Source organism: Pongo abelii, chromosome 13 (genome assembly GCF_028885655.2).
Source record: "Pongo abelii isolate AG06213 chromosome 13, NHGRI_mPonAbe1-v2.0_pri, whole genome shotgun sequence".
Classification (NCBI taxonomy): Eukaryota; Metazoa; Chordata; class Mammalia; order Primates; family Hominidae; genus Pongo; species Pongo abelii.
In genome coordinates, this window is record NC_071998.2 from 92,211,082 (window position 1) to 92,228,797 (window position 17,716).

The following is a 17,716-nucleotide window of genomic DNA, read 5'->3' on the forward strand; positions in this document are numbered from 1 at the left end:
CCTAATCCAGGCAGGACTACAAATGGCCCAGACCCTTCAGGAATGAAGGTTTGGGTCACACCATCAAGAAAAAAAACACAACCTGCTGAGTTGCTTGCTGAAGGCAAAGGGAATACAGAATGGGTAGTAGAAGAAGTTAATCACCAATACCAGCTATGACCACTTGACCAGCTGCAGGAATAAGGACTGTAATTGTCATAAGTATTTCCTCCTTCTTTTGTTAAAAACATGTTTGTGCACGTATATACTTGTACTAAGAAAATATCTTCATTTTATTTCCTTTATCATGTGACATAAGATTTATTGACTTCATATCAGCATTTAAGTAAAGTATTGTTAACTTTATGTACGTGGGTTGGGGATTGGTACATTTCCGGTTGTATGAAGGGTAGTTATATTACATTAGACATAATTATGACCTTATTACTGTCTTTATTTGAAGATTATGCATAATCTCAGGAGATGTGTGTGGGTTCAAGTTGACAAGGAGTAGACTTGTGATGGTTAATACTGAGTGCCAACTTCATTGGCTTGAAGGATGCAAAGTATTAATCCTGAGTGTGTCTGTGAAGGCATTGCCAAAGGATATTAACATTTGAGTCAGTGGGCTGGAGAAGGCAAACCCACCTTAATCTGGATGGGCACCATCTAATCAGCTGCCAGAGAATATAAAGCAGGCAGAAAAACTTGAAAAGGTTAGACTGGCCTAGGCTCCCAACCTATATATTTCTCCCATGCTGGATGCTTCCTGCCTTCAAACATCAGACTCCAAGTTCTTCAGTTTTGGAACTCAGACTGGCTCTCGTTGCTCCTCAGCCTGCAGATGGCTTATTGTGGGACCGTGTGATTGTGTGAGTTAATACTTAATAAACTCTCATATATATATATATATACATACACACATACACACACACATATACATATATATACACATATACACACATATATATACACATACGCACACAATACATTCCATTAATTCTGATTATGTCCCTCTAGAAAACCCTGACTAATACAATTAAGAAATTAAAAGAAATGTCCATACTACCCAAAGAGGTCTATAGATTCAATGAAATCCCTATCAGAATTCCAGTGTAATTTTTCACAGAAATAAAAACAATTATAAAATTTGTATGGAACCACAAAAGATCTCAAACAGTCAAAGGAATAGAGAAAAAAAAAGAATAAAACTGAATGCATTACACTACCTAACTTAAAAATCTATAAGCTATAATGAACAAAAACAACATGGTCCTGGCATTAAAAACAGACATTTTGACCAATAGAACAGTATAGACAGCCCAGAAATAAGCCCATATATTTGTGGTCAATTGATTTTCAACAGAGGTGCCAAGAAAGCACTAGTGGAGAAAGAATAGTCTCTTCAATAAATGGTGTTGGGAAAACTGGATCTACGCAAGCAGAAGAACAAAATTGGACTCTTATTCCACACCATAAACAAAAATTAACTCGAAGTGGATTAACTACTTAAACATGAGACCTGAAACTGTAAAACTACAAAAAGAAAACCAGGGAAATGCTTCACAATATTGGACTGGACAAAGATGTTTTTAGATATGACCCCAAAAGCACAAGCACAAGCAAAATATAAACAAATGGGATTACACCAAACAAAAAAGCTCTGCACAGCAAAGGAAACAGTAAAGAGACAACCTACAGATCAGGAGAAAATATTTTCAAACATACATCTGATGAGGGGGTAATATTTAAAATATATGAAGAACTCAAACAACTCAATAGCAATAAAACAACCCAATCTAAACACAGTCAAAGAATCTTTGTAGAGACTTATCAAAAGAGGACATACAAATGGCCAACAGATATGTATTAGATTATTTATTATATATCTAAGATATCTTAGATATGTAATATATATCTAAGATATATTAGATATGTAATATATATCTTAGATATATTAGATATGTAATATATATCTTAGATATATTAGATATGTAATATATATCTTAGATATATTAGATATGTAATATATATCTTAGATATATTAGATATGTAATATATATCTTAGATATATTAGATATGTAATATATATCTTAGATATATTAGATATGTAATATATATCTTAGATATATTAGATATGTAATATATATCTTAGATATATTAGATATGTAATATATATCTTAGATATGTAATACATATCTAATATATCTTAGATATGTAATATATATCTAATATGTAATATATGATATGTAATATATATCTAATATCTAATATATGTAATATATATCTAATATCTAATATATGATATGTAATATATTTCTAATATCTAATATATATTTATAAATTTATATATATATATATGCTCATCACTGATGATCAGGGAAATACAAATTAAAACCACATTGAGGTATTACTTCATACCTGTTAGAATGGCTATTATAAAAAAGATGAAAGATAGTAAGTGCTGACGAGGGTGTGGAGAAAAAAAAATGCTTGTGCACTGTTGAATGGGAATGTAAATTAATACATCCATTCTGGAAAACAGTATGGAGGCTCCTCAGAAAACTAAGTATATAATTTATCATATTATCCAGTAATCCCACTTCTGAGTGTATATCCAAAGGAAATGAAATCAGTATGCCAAAAATATATATGCATTCTCATGTTCATTGAAGCATTATTCACAACAGCCAAGATATTAAAACTACCTAGGTGTCAATTATCAATGAATGGATAAAGAAAATTTGGCATATGTATGTGTGTGTGTGTGTGTTTGTATATGTATATGTATGTATATACATGTATGTATGTATATGTATGTATGTATATACATGTATGTATGTATATGTATATATGTATATACACACACACATACATATATACACACACCAAATTACTATTTGGGGGTGTGTGTGTACACACACACACATATATATATACACACACATACCTAATACGCCAGATTTTCTTTATCCATTCATTAATAATTGACACCTAGGTAGTATACATATAAAATTAATAATTGACACCTAGGTAGTATACATATAAAATTATATGTATACACCTAGGTAGTGTACATATAAAATTATATGTATACACCTAGGTAGTGTACATATAAAATTATATGTATACACCTAGGTAGTGTACATATAAAATTATATGTATACACCTAGGTAGTGTACATATAAAATTATATGTATACACCTAGGTAGTGTACATATAAAATTATATGTATACACCTAGGTAGTGTACATATAAAATTATATGTATACACCTAGGTAGTGTACATATAAAATTATATGTATACACCTAGGTAGTGTACATATAAAATTATATGTATACACCTAGGTAGTGTACATATAAAATTATATGTATACACCTAGGTGTATACATATAATTTTCTTTATCCATTCATTAATAATTGACACCAAGGTAGTATACATATAATGTGTGTGTGTATATATATATACACATACATATACACACATACATATATACACATATATAGTATGTATGTGTATATATATACACACACACACATACATACATAAACCAAATTTTGTTCATTCATTGATAATTGACGCCTAGGTAGTATATATATAGTACAGTATATATATAGTATAGTGTTACTATACTATTTGGTGAACATATATATGTAATATTGTAATGGAATACTATTTAGCCTTAAAAGGGGGAAATAACATGGATGAAGCTGGAGCACATCATGCTAAGTAAGATAAGCTAGGAACAGAAAGACAAATACCGTATGATTTCACTTACATGTGGAATCTAAAAAAGTTGAAATCATAGAAATAGGGAGTAGAATGATGGATACCAGTGGCTGGAAGAGGGGGATGGATGGAGAAAGGGAAGATGTTGATCAAAGGGTGTAAAGTTTCAGATAGACAGGAGGCATAAGCTTTAATGATCTGTTGCGCAGAATGGTGATTATAATGATATATATTTCAAAATTCCTATAAAATTAGATTTTAAATGTTTTGGTAGTAAAAATAAGTATGTGAGGTGACACATTTGTTAATTATGCTGATTTAATCATTTCATATTATAAAAATCAAAACACCACATTATACCTCATAAATATATATAACAACTATTATTTGTCAATTAAAGAAAAGTGGGCGGCAGCTAATGGGAACAGGGCTTGCTTTTGGGGTGAAAAAATATTTTGGAACTTGGTGGTGGTTGCATAATATTGTGAAGGTACTCAATGTCACTGAATTGTATTCTTTAAGATGGTTAACTTTGTATTGTGTGAATTTCACCTCAATCAATGAAAAAGATGGACAAAATAAAATTGAAACATAAACAAAAGACTGGAAGAAAATATTGAAAATATGTATCTGATAAAGATTTGTATATAGAATGTAAAAAAAACCTTTACACCTTGAAAATAATAAGACGAACAACCCAACCACAAAAAATATTTGAATAGACACTTCACAAAAGAAGATATAAAAATGGGTAATAAGCACATGGAAAGATGCTCAACATAATTTTTTATTAGCAAAATGAAAATTAAAACCACAATGAGATATCATTTCACGCCCAGTAGAATAGCTATAATAAAAAAGATAAATAATAAAAATGTCAATGACAATGTGGAGAAATGGGAACTCTCATACATTGCTGATGGGAATGTAGAATGGCATAGCTACTTTGGAAAACATTTTAGTAGTGCTGTTAAAAAATTAAACATAATTTAACATATGACCTAGCAATTCTCTTAGATGTCTAATATCCATGAGAAATGAAAATATAAATCCACACAAAGAATTGTACACAGATGTTATTAGCATGGTTTTCCATAATATTGGATACAACCAAATACTGGATATAGCCAAAAATTCAAAACAATCTAAATTTCTACCAACTGGTAAAGGTGCAATAGCCATACAATGGAACATTATTCGGCAGTTAAAAGGAAAAAAATTACTGAATGTGCAACAACATGAATGGATCTCAAAAATATGCTAAGTGAAGAAATGCAGAAATAAGAGGTCATGTATTATATTATTCTATTCATTTAAAATATCCAGAAAAGGCAAATCTGTAGAGTCAGAAAGCAGATTACCTGGCTTTGGGATATGGTGAAGGAGTTGATGGTGGGAATTAACAGTAAATAGACATGATAATTCTTTTAGGGGTGATTAAAAAGTTCTAAAACTATCTTATGAAAATGTTGCACAATTTGGTAAATTTATTTAAAATATTGAATTGTACACTTAAAATGAGTGAATTGGTATATATGAAATATACCTCACTATAGTTACTCCCGTCTCTTTATGTGTGTGTGTGTGTGTGTGTGTGTGTGTGTGTAGCCATATACATATAAAAAGCTTGGTTGCATTTTGGACCAGAAAAATGAAAATAGAGGGGAATTTCGTATCCTAAAGCTTGTCTTATATTCTCCACTTTGTTATTCTTTATTAATTGCATGGAGAAGCCATCTAAAACACTAGGTGTCTGATGCCTTTGCTTTTTCTCGTGCCTCTGCCTTCTTGAACATAATTAATATTTAATTTTCTTTTCAGATATACAACACTGTATTTGGCTGATGCTAACAGGAAAGTTCATTTATATCATAAATACTAAGTAAATTCTAAGATATTTGGGTTAAGTAAGGGCAAAATTAAAATGGTTGTCCATTTTAAAATGATGCTTGTCCAATCAATTGAATGTGTTTTCTACATATAGATTCCTTTCTTATTGTAGAAAATAACATCCTAAAATAGAATGGTGAAATAACACATGTAGTATGGGTATGATTTTATAACAGAAAATATCCAATTTTAATTGAAAAAAATTAAGTTGCCTAAAAAAATACTGTGATTGGTATGGATTTATAAAGCATGTAATGTTAAATTTGATCAGAGAAACTTTTAATTGACAAGTGAGGAGTTGATATCTCAAAAGGGAAGGATATGTATTTTAAAGTTTCATTCTGGAAAAGGGCAGAAAGAAACTTAGGAAGGATAGAAATGAAGACATTAAAATTAATGTCTGACCTTTTAAAAAGTACAGCTGGCCATTCAAATAGACTAGTACTTCCTATGTTACCTTTCATACTGTAATCAAAATCTACAAGAACTGTTGGTAGGGATGAAAGAGAAACAGAACAAATGAAAAATAATGACTTTAAGAGCAGATATCTGAAATGTGTAGTATTGCTTTGGCTAGAGAATAAAAAATGTACTGGATTTTTAAAACTCTGGACTGGAAATTTCATTAAAGCTTAAAATCTTTACTTCATTGTATTAAGAAGAATCAAAACTAACTGATCTCCTAATACAATTATATTTTCAGTTCAAAGCGGGGAAGATATGTTCTAATAAAATATCTAATGACAATCTGCTATTGCCCAGCTACTCCATTCTTGTAAGCTAAGTGAATGTCTTATAAGTTAAATGAAATGTGTTATGCCTTTACTGTTTTATGTTTGGGTCACACACAGGGCTGAGGGAAACCAGTGAAACAGATCAGTGACATATTAACCTGAAGTTGTTCATGGCTGTGTATTCAAGAGAGCAAGGACAAATAATGGTCAAGGAAGGAAGTCAGGGATTGGTGGCTCTGTACTAAATGTCAGCTTCAAAGGGAGAGACCAGAGCATAAGCAGACAATTCTCTAGGTTGCAAATTGGGAGGATTAGGAACAAGTAAGAGAGATCCATGCAGGATGGACAAGAAAAAAAAGTTTTATACCGAAAATTGTATTTCATGGCATTAAGGCAGTCTACTGGGGTAAGGCACTATGCAGTACTAGGCAATTAGAATTCTATTCACTAGCTATGTGCACAAGGGGCTCCTGACCTGGTCATTTTGGCTGTAAAACTATTCATGGCAAGTATATATTATTTGCTTTTTATTGGAATGATTATTAGTCTGACTTGACTGTGTTGTAGATCACTGTTTTGCTTTTGCACACAGTCTGCTTATCTAGAAGGTAGCTGATATTTTTATGTAAGTACCTAAGGGACTTCTCAATATGTGGTTCTTATACTATGCAACCTATTTCTATTTCAGCCTGGACAGTTTTAGACGGTGCAGTCTTGCTATATGGTGTGAGAAATGGCTGTAGGAAACAACACTCAACGAAGTTATTCCATCATCCCGTGTTTTATATTTGTTGAGGTATGTGTATTTTTTAACCTTTATGGACAAATTGAAATAAAAGTAACAGTTTTTATTCTGATAACTTAGATTATTTTATAAAATTAATTTTATGGTTGGTAATTCAATTTTGATAGCACAAATATTGGTAAAGATCAATAAACTATGCAAAATGTTTCTTAAATAGGAAGTCATAGAGTAAGAATTTTTTAAACTTCACCTTTGGGGTAGGAATATTGTGTTTTATTATATTTCTTCTATTTTCAACAATGATGTGAATGTTAACTATCAAAGAGAATGAAACATTTTAATTAATTTTTTTATTAAAAAATCAGTATCCTCTTTCAGGAAGTCAATAATCCAGGCATTTTACAGATGATATTAGTTCATGGTCTTTTGCCTTGGAACCCAAATAAAGAAAAATAATCTTAGAGTTTACTATCTCCTCTGGACATTTTAGTAGGGTATTGGGAGCTTGTGCAATGTGTGATTTATTTTGTCCTGAATTACTTTGTTCAGTTGCTCCAACTTTGTACTAGCAGTTTTTCCAGCATCTTTTTGGTTAAATTTCCTGGACTCTTTTGTACTCTGCCTCCGTTTCTATGTTTGCTATAGAGGAGACCAAGACATGAATTTTTTAGGAAATTCGGAAAAAAACTGCTGTCTAGGTTATCTCAAAATAAGATGTGGATTTGCCAGAGATGTTATTGTATCTGCCTTATCAAGAAAATAGGGCATCTAGTGGATCGGTTTTTTTAGCCTAAAGATCAGACCTAAAATATGACAGTGTAAAGAGCTGAAAAGGAAGTATCCTGAACTTCTGTCTGGGTAACTGAAGGATAGTCTCCACATCCCAGGGGTGAGCTGTAGCATATTCTTTGTTACGGCATCTTTTTGGCTGACTGTGGGAGAAATGTGTGTTGATCCGCTTTATTATCCATATAAAAACAAAGTTGGGTTAAACCACTGTTCGTATTAGCAAAAATGTACTTTCAGTACATCTGTTGTTTATACAAATCCTGTGAAACACTTAGACAAGAACTTTTATGTTCTCCAACTTGAAATAACTTTACCTGCCTATATAGTCAGATAATTTTGAGCATTCTGATTTTTGATCAAATATATGGGTGTATGGCGGATCATTGCGTTTCACCTTATAGATATTGCTTGGTACTTTTAGATGAACAAATATTTCATAATTTATTTTCTGGTGATATTTGATAATCTGTTCATATTGCAGAATCAGGTAAAGATAGGAGAGAAGGTTGGAACAGAGATGTTAATATAAGCGAAGGTACATATAGACTCAATTTAAGCTAAATATCTGAACGGGTAAACAAAGAACTCATCATTCAACAAGAAACACATATTCTTAATATTTTGCATTTAACTTGCTATACGATGCCAAAATAACTCCATTCAGACAATAGTGATAATTATATATATTGTGGGTTCTGGTTACTATTCTTCTTATTAATATTGTGGTGAAGGGAAAAAATCATTTTTCCTGCTGCTCATGCGAAAAGGTTAGAAGGTAAAATAATAGTACCTTTTTCAGTGTTTGCTTTCTCTTTTGTTATATGAAAAATAATTTTTTAAGTAGGCTGGGGGAAGTTAGGGAATAAGTCATCCATCATCATCTTTATCCTCCCTGCAGCAATTTTATTTTATATTTTCTTAAAAATCAAAGAGGAAGCAACCCTCAAAGTGAGACGTTTAATTTACTGCTGGAAGCTGTAGTCTCCGAAGATTTTCAGCTCTCTAATGTGTGAATGATGAGCTTGGCCGGTGGAGCAGCAACGAGGGAGATAAATTAGTTCTTCTGTAGCTTACCCTGACACAAACATAAATAGAAGTCTAAAAATCTGGGAGAGGAAAGATGATTTATTCTTTTTCTTGTCGTATTGTTGTTCTTATTTTGCATGGAAGTTCTCTTAGACCTCTCTTAGAAATAGGCAGGCAAAAGGGAAGGGAAGTAGGACACAGAAGACATTGAGGGGGAAGGAGGTGAATCTCAAAGTGACTCTCATGATTCTCGTGTATTTCATTCATCAAACACTTATTTTTTACCTATATTATTCCAGGTACTGTAACAAGGATATCACAAAACTTGGTAAAAAATGTCAACTTGACCAATGAATATCTTTTCACTGTTTTTTAATCATGAAAGAATTTAATCACAGAAAATAACTGACATCCCTGCACCTACCATCAAGACAAAATCTTAAAGTTTTGTCATATTTGCTTCAAATATTTTTGTCAAGGAAAATAAAATGTTACAGATATGGCCAAAATCCTATTGTCCTGAAGCCAGAAATCATTATATGTATGAAGTTTGGGGCTTCTTTTCCTTACATGTTTCCCATGCATGTTTTATATTTTCCTACATATGTATGTATTCATAAATATTTTAGGAAAATTTTACATAAATGACACTATGCTGAACCTTTCTTTCACCACTTGCCTTTTCATTCAACATTTTGTTTCTGAGATTTATCCAGATTGGCAGTCCATTCATTTTAATTGTTGCAATTTATCCTATTGTGCAAATATACCTACTGAGGGACAGTTTGTTTATGCGTTTGTTTACTTAATATGCTTTTTCACTGTCATAAATGTTTTTGCAGAAAATATTCTTATTTTTGTCTCTTTGTGCATACATGCAAGCACTCTCTTAGTCTGACACATAGCAGAATTGCTAGAGGATAATTACATTTGCCAGTTGTTTTCTGCTGCATTATAGAAGCAACCTTGATATTTGTATATCAATTTCTTTGAAGAAATTTTAAAAACCTCTATTATTAATTTTATGTCATATATTCTGTAGTTTCTTTTTCAGACAATCACATCATCTATAAGTGGCAGCAGATTTATTTCTTCTTTTCCAATTGTCATGTTTTTACTTTTTTGCCTTGTCTTATTGCTTTGGTTAAGAACTCCCCTGTAACGTTGGATAGAGGCAGTGGTAGAGAACATCTTTGCCTTGTTGCCGACCTTAAAGAAAATACTTCAAGTGTTTTACTATTGAATTATGAATAAACATGGATTTTTACTTTTTTCTTGCTCCCTATCATCATCTAATTTTGATTACTTAATTTGTTTTAATCCCCCATTTCCTTCTTTTATTGGTTAAAAATTATATTTCTTTTTTAAAATTACTTTAAAATTTTAAATATACATACTTGACAACACAAACTGAAGTTCATTAATAGCTCCATGATTCTCTTAAACAATCAATGACCGTTCTTTGGCTACTTTGAGCTCTTATATGTCATCCTTCATTTTTATATTTTCCTTAAAATTTTCACCTTTTTTTCAGTTGGACTTCTTTGAATTTACCTGTATTCATCAGTTTCTTTGCTTACTATTCCTCTCCTACTGTAATTTCCTCATGAAGTTTATTCTTTAGCAGTCCTTTCAGCAAGAGTCTAGTACTGTTGATGAAGAGATTCAAACTCTGAAGAGATTTATTCTGAGCTAAACATGAGTGACCATGCACTGTAACACAGCCTGCAGGAGACCCTGAGAACATGTGCTCAAAGTGGTCAGGGTGAAGCTTGGTTTCATACATTTTAAGGAAATATGAGACATCAATCAAATACATTCAAGATATACATTGGTTTGGTCCAGAAAGTGGAACAATCCGAAGGGGAGAACTTTCAGGTTACAGGTAGATTTAAAAATTTTCTGATTGGCAATTTGTTGAAAGAGTCATTATCAATAGAAAGGAATGTCTGGTTTGATAAGAGGTTATGGAGACCAAAATTTTATCATATAGATGAAGCCTCCAGGTAGCAGGCTCCGGAGAGAATAGATTGTAAATGTTTCTTATCAGACTTAAAGTCTGTGTAGATGGTAAATGCTGGTCAGCTTTTCCTGAATTCCAAAAGGGAGGAGGGTATAATGAGGCATGTCTGACCCTCCAACCTTGTCATGAGTTGGGGGATTAAATTCTCCACCTTTTTTGGTGCTCTGAAATTTCAATATAATATGTCTAAGTGTGAATTTATACTAGCTAGGACTTACTGTGTATCCTGAATATTAACAGTCATGTTTGTCACTAATTCTGTAAAACTCTCAGCCATTGCTGCTTCAAATATTTTTTCTGCAACATCTATGTGTATCTTCTCATTCTTTCACTCCATCTCTTAGCCCATTTTGTTGCTGTTTTTTTAATTTCCAGAAATTCTATGTGTTTTTAAAATGATTTTTATAGTGTCATTTTCTGTGCTTACGGTTTTGTTTCTTTTGTCCTTAATTATATTAAATGTAATTATATATTTTCAGATTGTCCTATTATCTGAAAATATTGGCACTGATCCTCCTGTTGGTTGTGTCTGCTGTCTTTAATGAACAAGAGGACATCTATTTTCTCATGGTGGACTGTTTCCTTATATTTGTGGTTTTTGTTTAGCTCCAGTTTAGCCGAGCTTACTTCTTCTGTAAGGTTCATGTAGACCTTAGGTGTTGAGAGTATCACTTTGGAGGAATTTTGCATAAATGTTTGTTGCCCTTGGGTTTAATTTCTATATTCAGCAACCAAACTTGTAAAGTCTCAAACGTATAGTCAAAGTTGATCTTTCCTTGTAGTCTTCCTATACCAGCAGGTGGATTATATGGAACACTTTCAGTTTACCTGTGAATTGAAAGGGAAGGAGAGAGGGATAACCATTGTTTGTAGATATTTGCAGTGGAATGTTTTCATGCCGTTTTTGTTTCATGAATACATTCATTCATTCATTCCACAAACACTTATTCAGTAACTACATTTTTCCCCAAGGCATTATGTCTTTTGCCGTTTTGGATACTTTACATAGTAACTATCCTTCTGTAACTTGGATCTCACTAAGTTCTTCATAGAGCTGGGACTGTTGGGCCATGCTTGAAATGCGTTTGACAGATCCAGGGTGGGAAAGAGACATACAAGCTGCTCATAGTGGAATGCTGATGTGCATTTTCTTGGTGATTTTAATTGTATGAGCAGAGTTTTGACTTGGGGATGTTTTGTTTATTTGTGGCAGTTGGTGAGGAGAACAGATGCCAACCAGCCTCTACAATTCAAAGTTGCTGATAACTGAGGAGCCTGCCTGGGACTCACCCAGGAGGCTGAAATGGTGGTAGAGAAGCTGCCTGACAATACAGCGGGCAACATAAAAGGTCTTATGGGGACCACAAGTCAGCAGCAGCACTGCCCCTGGTAATCCTTGAATTTCTTATAGACCAAAAGGAAAAGTTAAGATGCCACTGGAGAGAGAACAAAGTTTGTAGATTACGAGAGCACCTACAGGGAAAAGCTGAAAGGGAGAGGATTAACAGTGGGAGGAAAGCAGAATGGATCAAGAAGTATATGTAATGGACATGGCAGGCAGTTCTGAAAACCAAATCCTTGAATGATAGACATTCAGAAAAATTTCTCTTTTGTACATCTCCCAGTCTCAGCTGATCTTGAAATGTATCTTGCAGTCCTGGCCCAGAGCCCTTAAAAATAGGATAGTGATTTTAAAAGCCAGGATATAAACTTTTCTATCACTTATCAGACAGAATCACTAAAATTTCAAGATAGTCCACAATGATATTTCTGGCTGACAGGTCATAGCTCTTTACTGCTCTGGTTCTACCAGAGCAAGCTGAAACAATGCTGAGCCAGACAAAAGCTAGAGAAGTCAGATGGTGCAGGAAAAGGAGAAAATTGACAATCTTTAATGAACATGAGGACATCTATTTTCTCATCATTTTTTCTCCTTAAACTCATATCATTACTTTTTGTTAGAATAAAGGTACTTAAACATACCCAAAAAATTAAAAAGAGATAAAATTCAAATAGCCTGTGATTTTCATTCTTAGTCCTTTTTCCCTTCCTTCTGCCTTCCCTTCTTCCTTCTCTCCCATTCCACTTCTGATACTCTTTCTCTCTTCCTGTTTTCTTCCTCCTTCCTTTTTTTCACTGTCATTTCAGCAACACTTCTCATGCTTGAGGCTCTTTTTGTAAAAAGGACTTCTCTGAGGAAAAACACATTACAATTGGTAAGTGAAACATCTGAAAAACAGGAATGTAAACTTCTTGAAGTCTCTCATGCCTTCTCACAGCTAATACCAGGCATATTTGCCAAAATGCTTAAGACTGAGATGTCCTGTTTGACAGATATTCCCAGACATCAGTGGATTCCTCTCAAGACAATTTTACCATGTTCTCTATGAAACCATTAATAACTCAGCCAAGTCTCTTTTATATATTTGTGCTAATAGCAACTCTAAGTGGAGCTTAGTTACCATAGCAGACAATATTAAGTACCAGGAATTGGACAGAATGAATGAAATTGTTGTTTGATATGTACAGGTCTGACAGTTTTATCATTTTGATGGTTGCTCATACTTGCAATTTTTATTGCCTATTTTTGACAACTCATTTTTCTCAGCTTGAACCTAGCAGGTGATTGTTATAAATTGCAGACTGCAGATAAATAATATCATGAAGTTCAGCAAGAACTTGATGATTTTGAGTGTCTTTCTCTGGGGCCAGAACTTAAAGAATTCCATATCATCACTTTTGGGCATTGAATGCCATTTCAATGTTTCCCTTATTTTGTGTGTCTCAGGTTTTGAAAAACGAATGTCTCTTGGCCTTGCTTTTGGCCATTTACTTGCAGGTGCCCAAATTCAACAGTGCTGACTGCCCTGTTCCTGAGACTTAGATTGCAACTCTTACATTTTTACATTTAAGTAACATTGAAAGCTTTTTCTCTAAAGAAGCAAAAGAGGCTTTTAAAAAACTCTGCTGGATCTTATTAAAGTATCATAATTTTATCCTTATATAGAATGAGTGAGAAGAGAAAATAATTTGATGTCAAAAGCACAGAGTTTGAGTCTTGGCTCTGCCATTTATTGCTAGTATGAACTTGGGGAATTTCTTTGGACCCCAATTGCTTCATCTGTGAAATGGAAATAAAAATGACTTCCTTATGGGAACTTCTGGGGGAAAAAAAACGTGGCTGTACCTGAACGTGCTTGCCAAGAGGTAGGTGGTTAATAAATGTTAACATGAAAATAATGAAAAACAACAGCTTCTACCCAATATAAAACAACAAATTTGAAAAGAAAACCTACAAAACACACACACACATACACACACACACAACCTTGATACTAAGAGAGGGACTCTGCATAGTTTAATCCCTAGAAATGTGACATTGCTGGGCTTGAATATTTTTATAATATATACTAAGGTGGTTACTGAATAAGGTTTCAAACAAAGTAATAAAAATTTTTGAGAGTCTTTTAAATTGCAGTGACAAATGTAAAGTACTTCTGCATGCATTTTCTTATTTAAACATCATTTGACTAGTGTTTGCAATATCAGAACGAGGACAATACCAATATTCAAGTATCCACTTTTCATGGTATTGAAATATCAGTGTTAAGTTCTAAAATGAGCTATGGTTTCCATCACCCTTTATCCTTGTCTTTAGATGCTCTTCCAGTTGAGTGAGGGTTCCTCTGTTCTTCAGCATTGAGGCTCTACAAGTAGAGTATTTTGAGATATAGTCCACTGTTAAAATAAATTGTCACAAAGAAGAGAAGAGAATGTAGGGCTAAGAAAATGGATCTGGCACTGGAGGACAAGGAATCAGGAGAGAAGGAAATACTGCTCTCACAGAAATCAGGTGTTTAGACTCCAAGGGAAGGACTGGGAGTTGAGCGTGGAAATATCCCACCCCCTGTCTTTCTGTGATTCCCCTACTATGCCCTTTTCCTATTTTCCTTAATGGTTCATCCTTCTCTCCCCATCCTGCCCTTTCAGAGATAATAAAGACCCAGTCTGACTCTGGTCGGTAGGGGGGGGGGGGCAAGAAATACAAATCTCATAAATATAAGATATACAGCCTCACTAGTAATCTATAAAATGGTAATGATAACTGTAACATACCATGGAAACATTTTGAATGAGAAGGGATAAGGTCAGAATGAAAGTGCCTTTGCTCTTGTCAACATTTTGATGAAATAGGTAAATCTGCACATATCTTAAGATACATTATTCAGGTTTCAGATTTTTTATATCCCCAAATATTGGTGTTGTATCATTAAGTACACCATATTTGACATTTGTATGGTATTTTAGTATAAAACTGGAGTACTGAAAAAATCAATAGGATAATATTGACCCTATGCAATAGAAATTCGTCTTCACTTTTTAAATTTCAAATGAAAAGGTATAGAGGAGCTAATTGATTTACTTAAGGCTACATTGCCAATAGATGTTACACTTGAGATTTAAATGTAACATAAATGCAACTCTTATATTCCTTCCACTACAAATATGTAGGCATAATTATTGGTCTCAGAGTCACATTCAGGAAGTCAACTTTCTGCACTGGATAACAAAGATAGAGTAAGGAAGTCCTTTCTGATGCGTTCAGACATACAGAAATGTTGAAATATGAGATTTCTACAATCTGCCCTCCTTTAAGAGCTGAAAGAATATTTTTACATTTTAATCCAGGTAAATCTCAACTATCTGGAACTCTGGATACAGGCTCATTTTGTTTGATGGAGGTTTAGCTGATAATCAGAAAACTCCTTTGACGTCTGTAAGTGTTAAGTAACATTCTTTTAAAAATGTGTTTTGAGCGATTTCAAGCATATTCTATATAATAAAACATAATTTAATAATTGCTCAAGTACTTACGGCCCAGCTATATAAAATCTTAACATTTTGACATTATTTAGTTCAGATTTAAGATAAAATAATAAAAGCATAACTGATATAGTTGAAGCTCCCATGAACCCTTCCATACAGGGTCTTGTCTTCCTCTTTGCCTCTCCAGTGATCATCACCAAACTGAATTTGATGCACGTAGTTTTCTAAGATTTGAATAATTTTCTAAAATGTGTTTACTTTGTGCCTTAAAAAGTTCAAAATGCTGACCGGGTGTGGTGGCTCACACCTGTAATCCTCGCACTTTGGGAGGCCGAGGCGGGCGGATCACCTGAGGTCGAGAATTTGAGATCAGCCTGACCAACATGGAGAAACCCTGTTTCTACTAAAAATACAAAAAATTAGCCTGGCATGGTGGCGCACGCCTGTAATCTCAGCTACTCGGGAGGCTGAGGCAGTAAAATCACTTGAACCCGGGAGGCGGAGGTTGCGGTGAGCCGAGATCGAGCGCCATTGCGCGCCAGCCTGGGCAACAAGAGTGAAACTCCGTCTCAAAAAAAAAAAAAAAGTTAAAATGCTGAGCGCAATTACATGTGTTTTTTGATAAGGTGTATTGACCACAGGTTGTGATTATAGGCTATCATAGTTGTAGATGTTAGGAAATTGGACCAAATACATATATTGACCCAGGCTAAATATTCTAAATTGGCATTTTAAAATAATCTCTGCTAAAACTGACCTTAATAATTAGTATGCGATAGTTTTGCCATAATAACAGACTATGCCTAAATCTCAGTGGCTTAACATATCACAAGCTGATTTCTCACACTGCCAGTCCCATGTATGTTGGTTTGAGAGCTCGTTCATCACAATCACTCAGGGACCCATCCTGTTGGTATCTCCATCTCAACAAGCTTTTACGGTCACTTTGGTAAAGGGAAACAAACAAACATGGTGATTCACAACACAGGCTTTTATAGCTTCATATTTAATTGATATAGGTCAGTTCCACTCACATTTCATTAGCCAAAGCAATGGAAATGTGGCCATGCCCCACTTGAAAGAGAGTAGGGAATTGCATTCCACAAATGTATTGAAGGGAACGAGATTCTTTATAGCCTAAATGATTACCACAGTTCCCTCATGGTTTAATGTCTTCCTACGGAAAAGTAAGTCCCAAATCATCCAGATAATAAAAGTTTTTACTTAGACATATTCTAGTTCATAAAGGCATTTGCATGTGCTTGCTAGGTTTTTTATTCATTGAATAATTTATATAGTAAGTGGTGCTGATAGCATTCCCTGTCACTAAAGAGTTCAAGCAGAGACCAGTTTGCCAAGTGGTAGGAGGCTGAAGAGAAGATTCTAGCACTACATGAGTGACTGGACTAGGAGACCATTAACATTTCCTTGTGACTCTGAGTACCTGTCATTCCAAAGATGGCAGTCCTAGTGACAACCATATATACCGAAGTATCTGGCATCGCCCAGCTTCTACCCCAGCTTTCCTCAATCTGCCACCTGCTTTGTGTTGTTTTCCAGACCACTTGTTCCTATGCTGTATATACCATGTGGTAACGTCATGTGTTCCCTGTAAATTTCCCTGAGAATTAGCATTACAGTACTTTAAACCAAGCATTCTTCATAACGTTGAATGAATATACCAATACTTTGATCTTCATAGACTTTTACATTCTTGCCTTCCCTCATGGGGCATAAGCCCAGGCAACCATTCCAAGATAATGACAGACTCTGAAGGGAACATACTATATTTGTAAGAACTATAAAAGATAGCATCTTGTCTAATGCAGTGTATTATTTTGCAAAGGTAGCTAGTAAATTCATTCTTTGCTTTGCGATGCATTTTTCTCTCACTAAATTAATCCCTCTTTGAATATAATATCAACCAGTCTAGACCATCATTGATATGTGTGGCTGGCCAAGGTATTAGAAT

The 17,716-nt window shown here is 33.8% G+C and overlaps 1 protein-coding gene across 2 annotated transcripts in view; it reads left to right on the plus strand.

Annotated features, from left to right (window-relative positions):
* The window catches only part of PLPPR1 (phospholipid phosphatase related 1), a 305,400-nt gene that overhangs the window by 146,648 nt on the left and 141,036 nt on the right, over positions 1-17,716 (plus strand). For both annotated transcript variants that reach the window (XM_024252216.3, XM_054520375.2), the window contains exon 2: positions 7,023-7,130. In XM_024252216.3, the coding sequence (XP_024107984.1) occupies positions 7,068-7,130 (63 nt within the window). In that variant the 5' untranslated portion in view covers positions 7,023-7,067. The remainder of the gene's footprint in view (positions 1-7,022; positions 7,131-17,716) is intronic.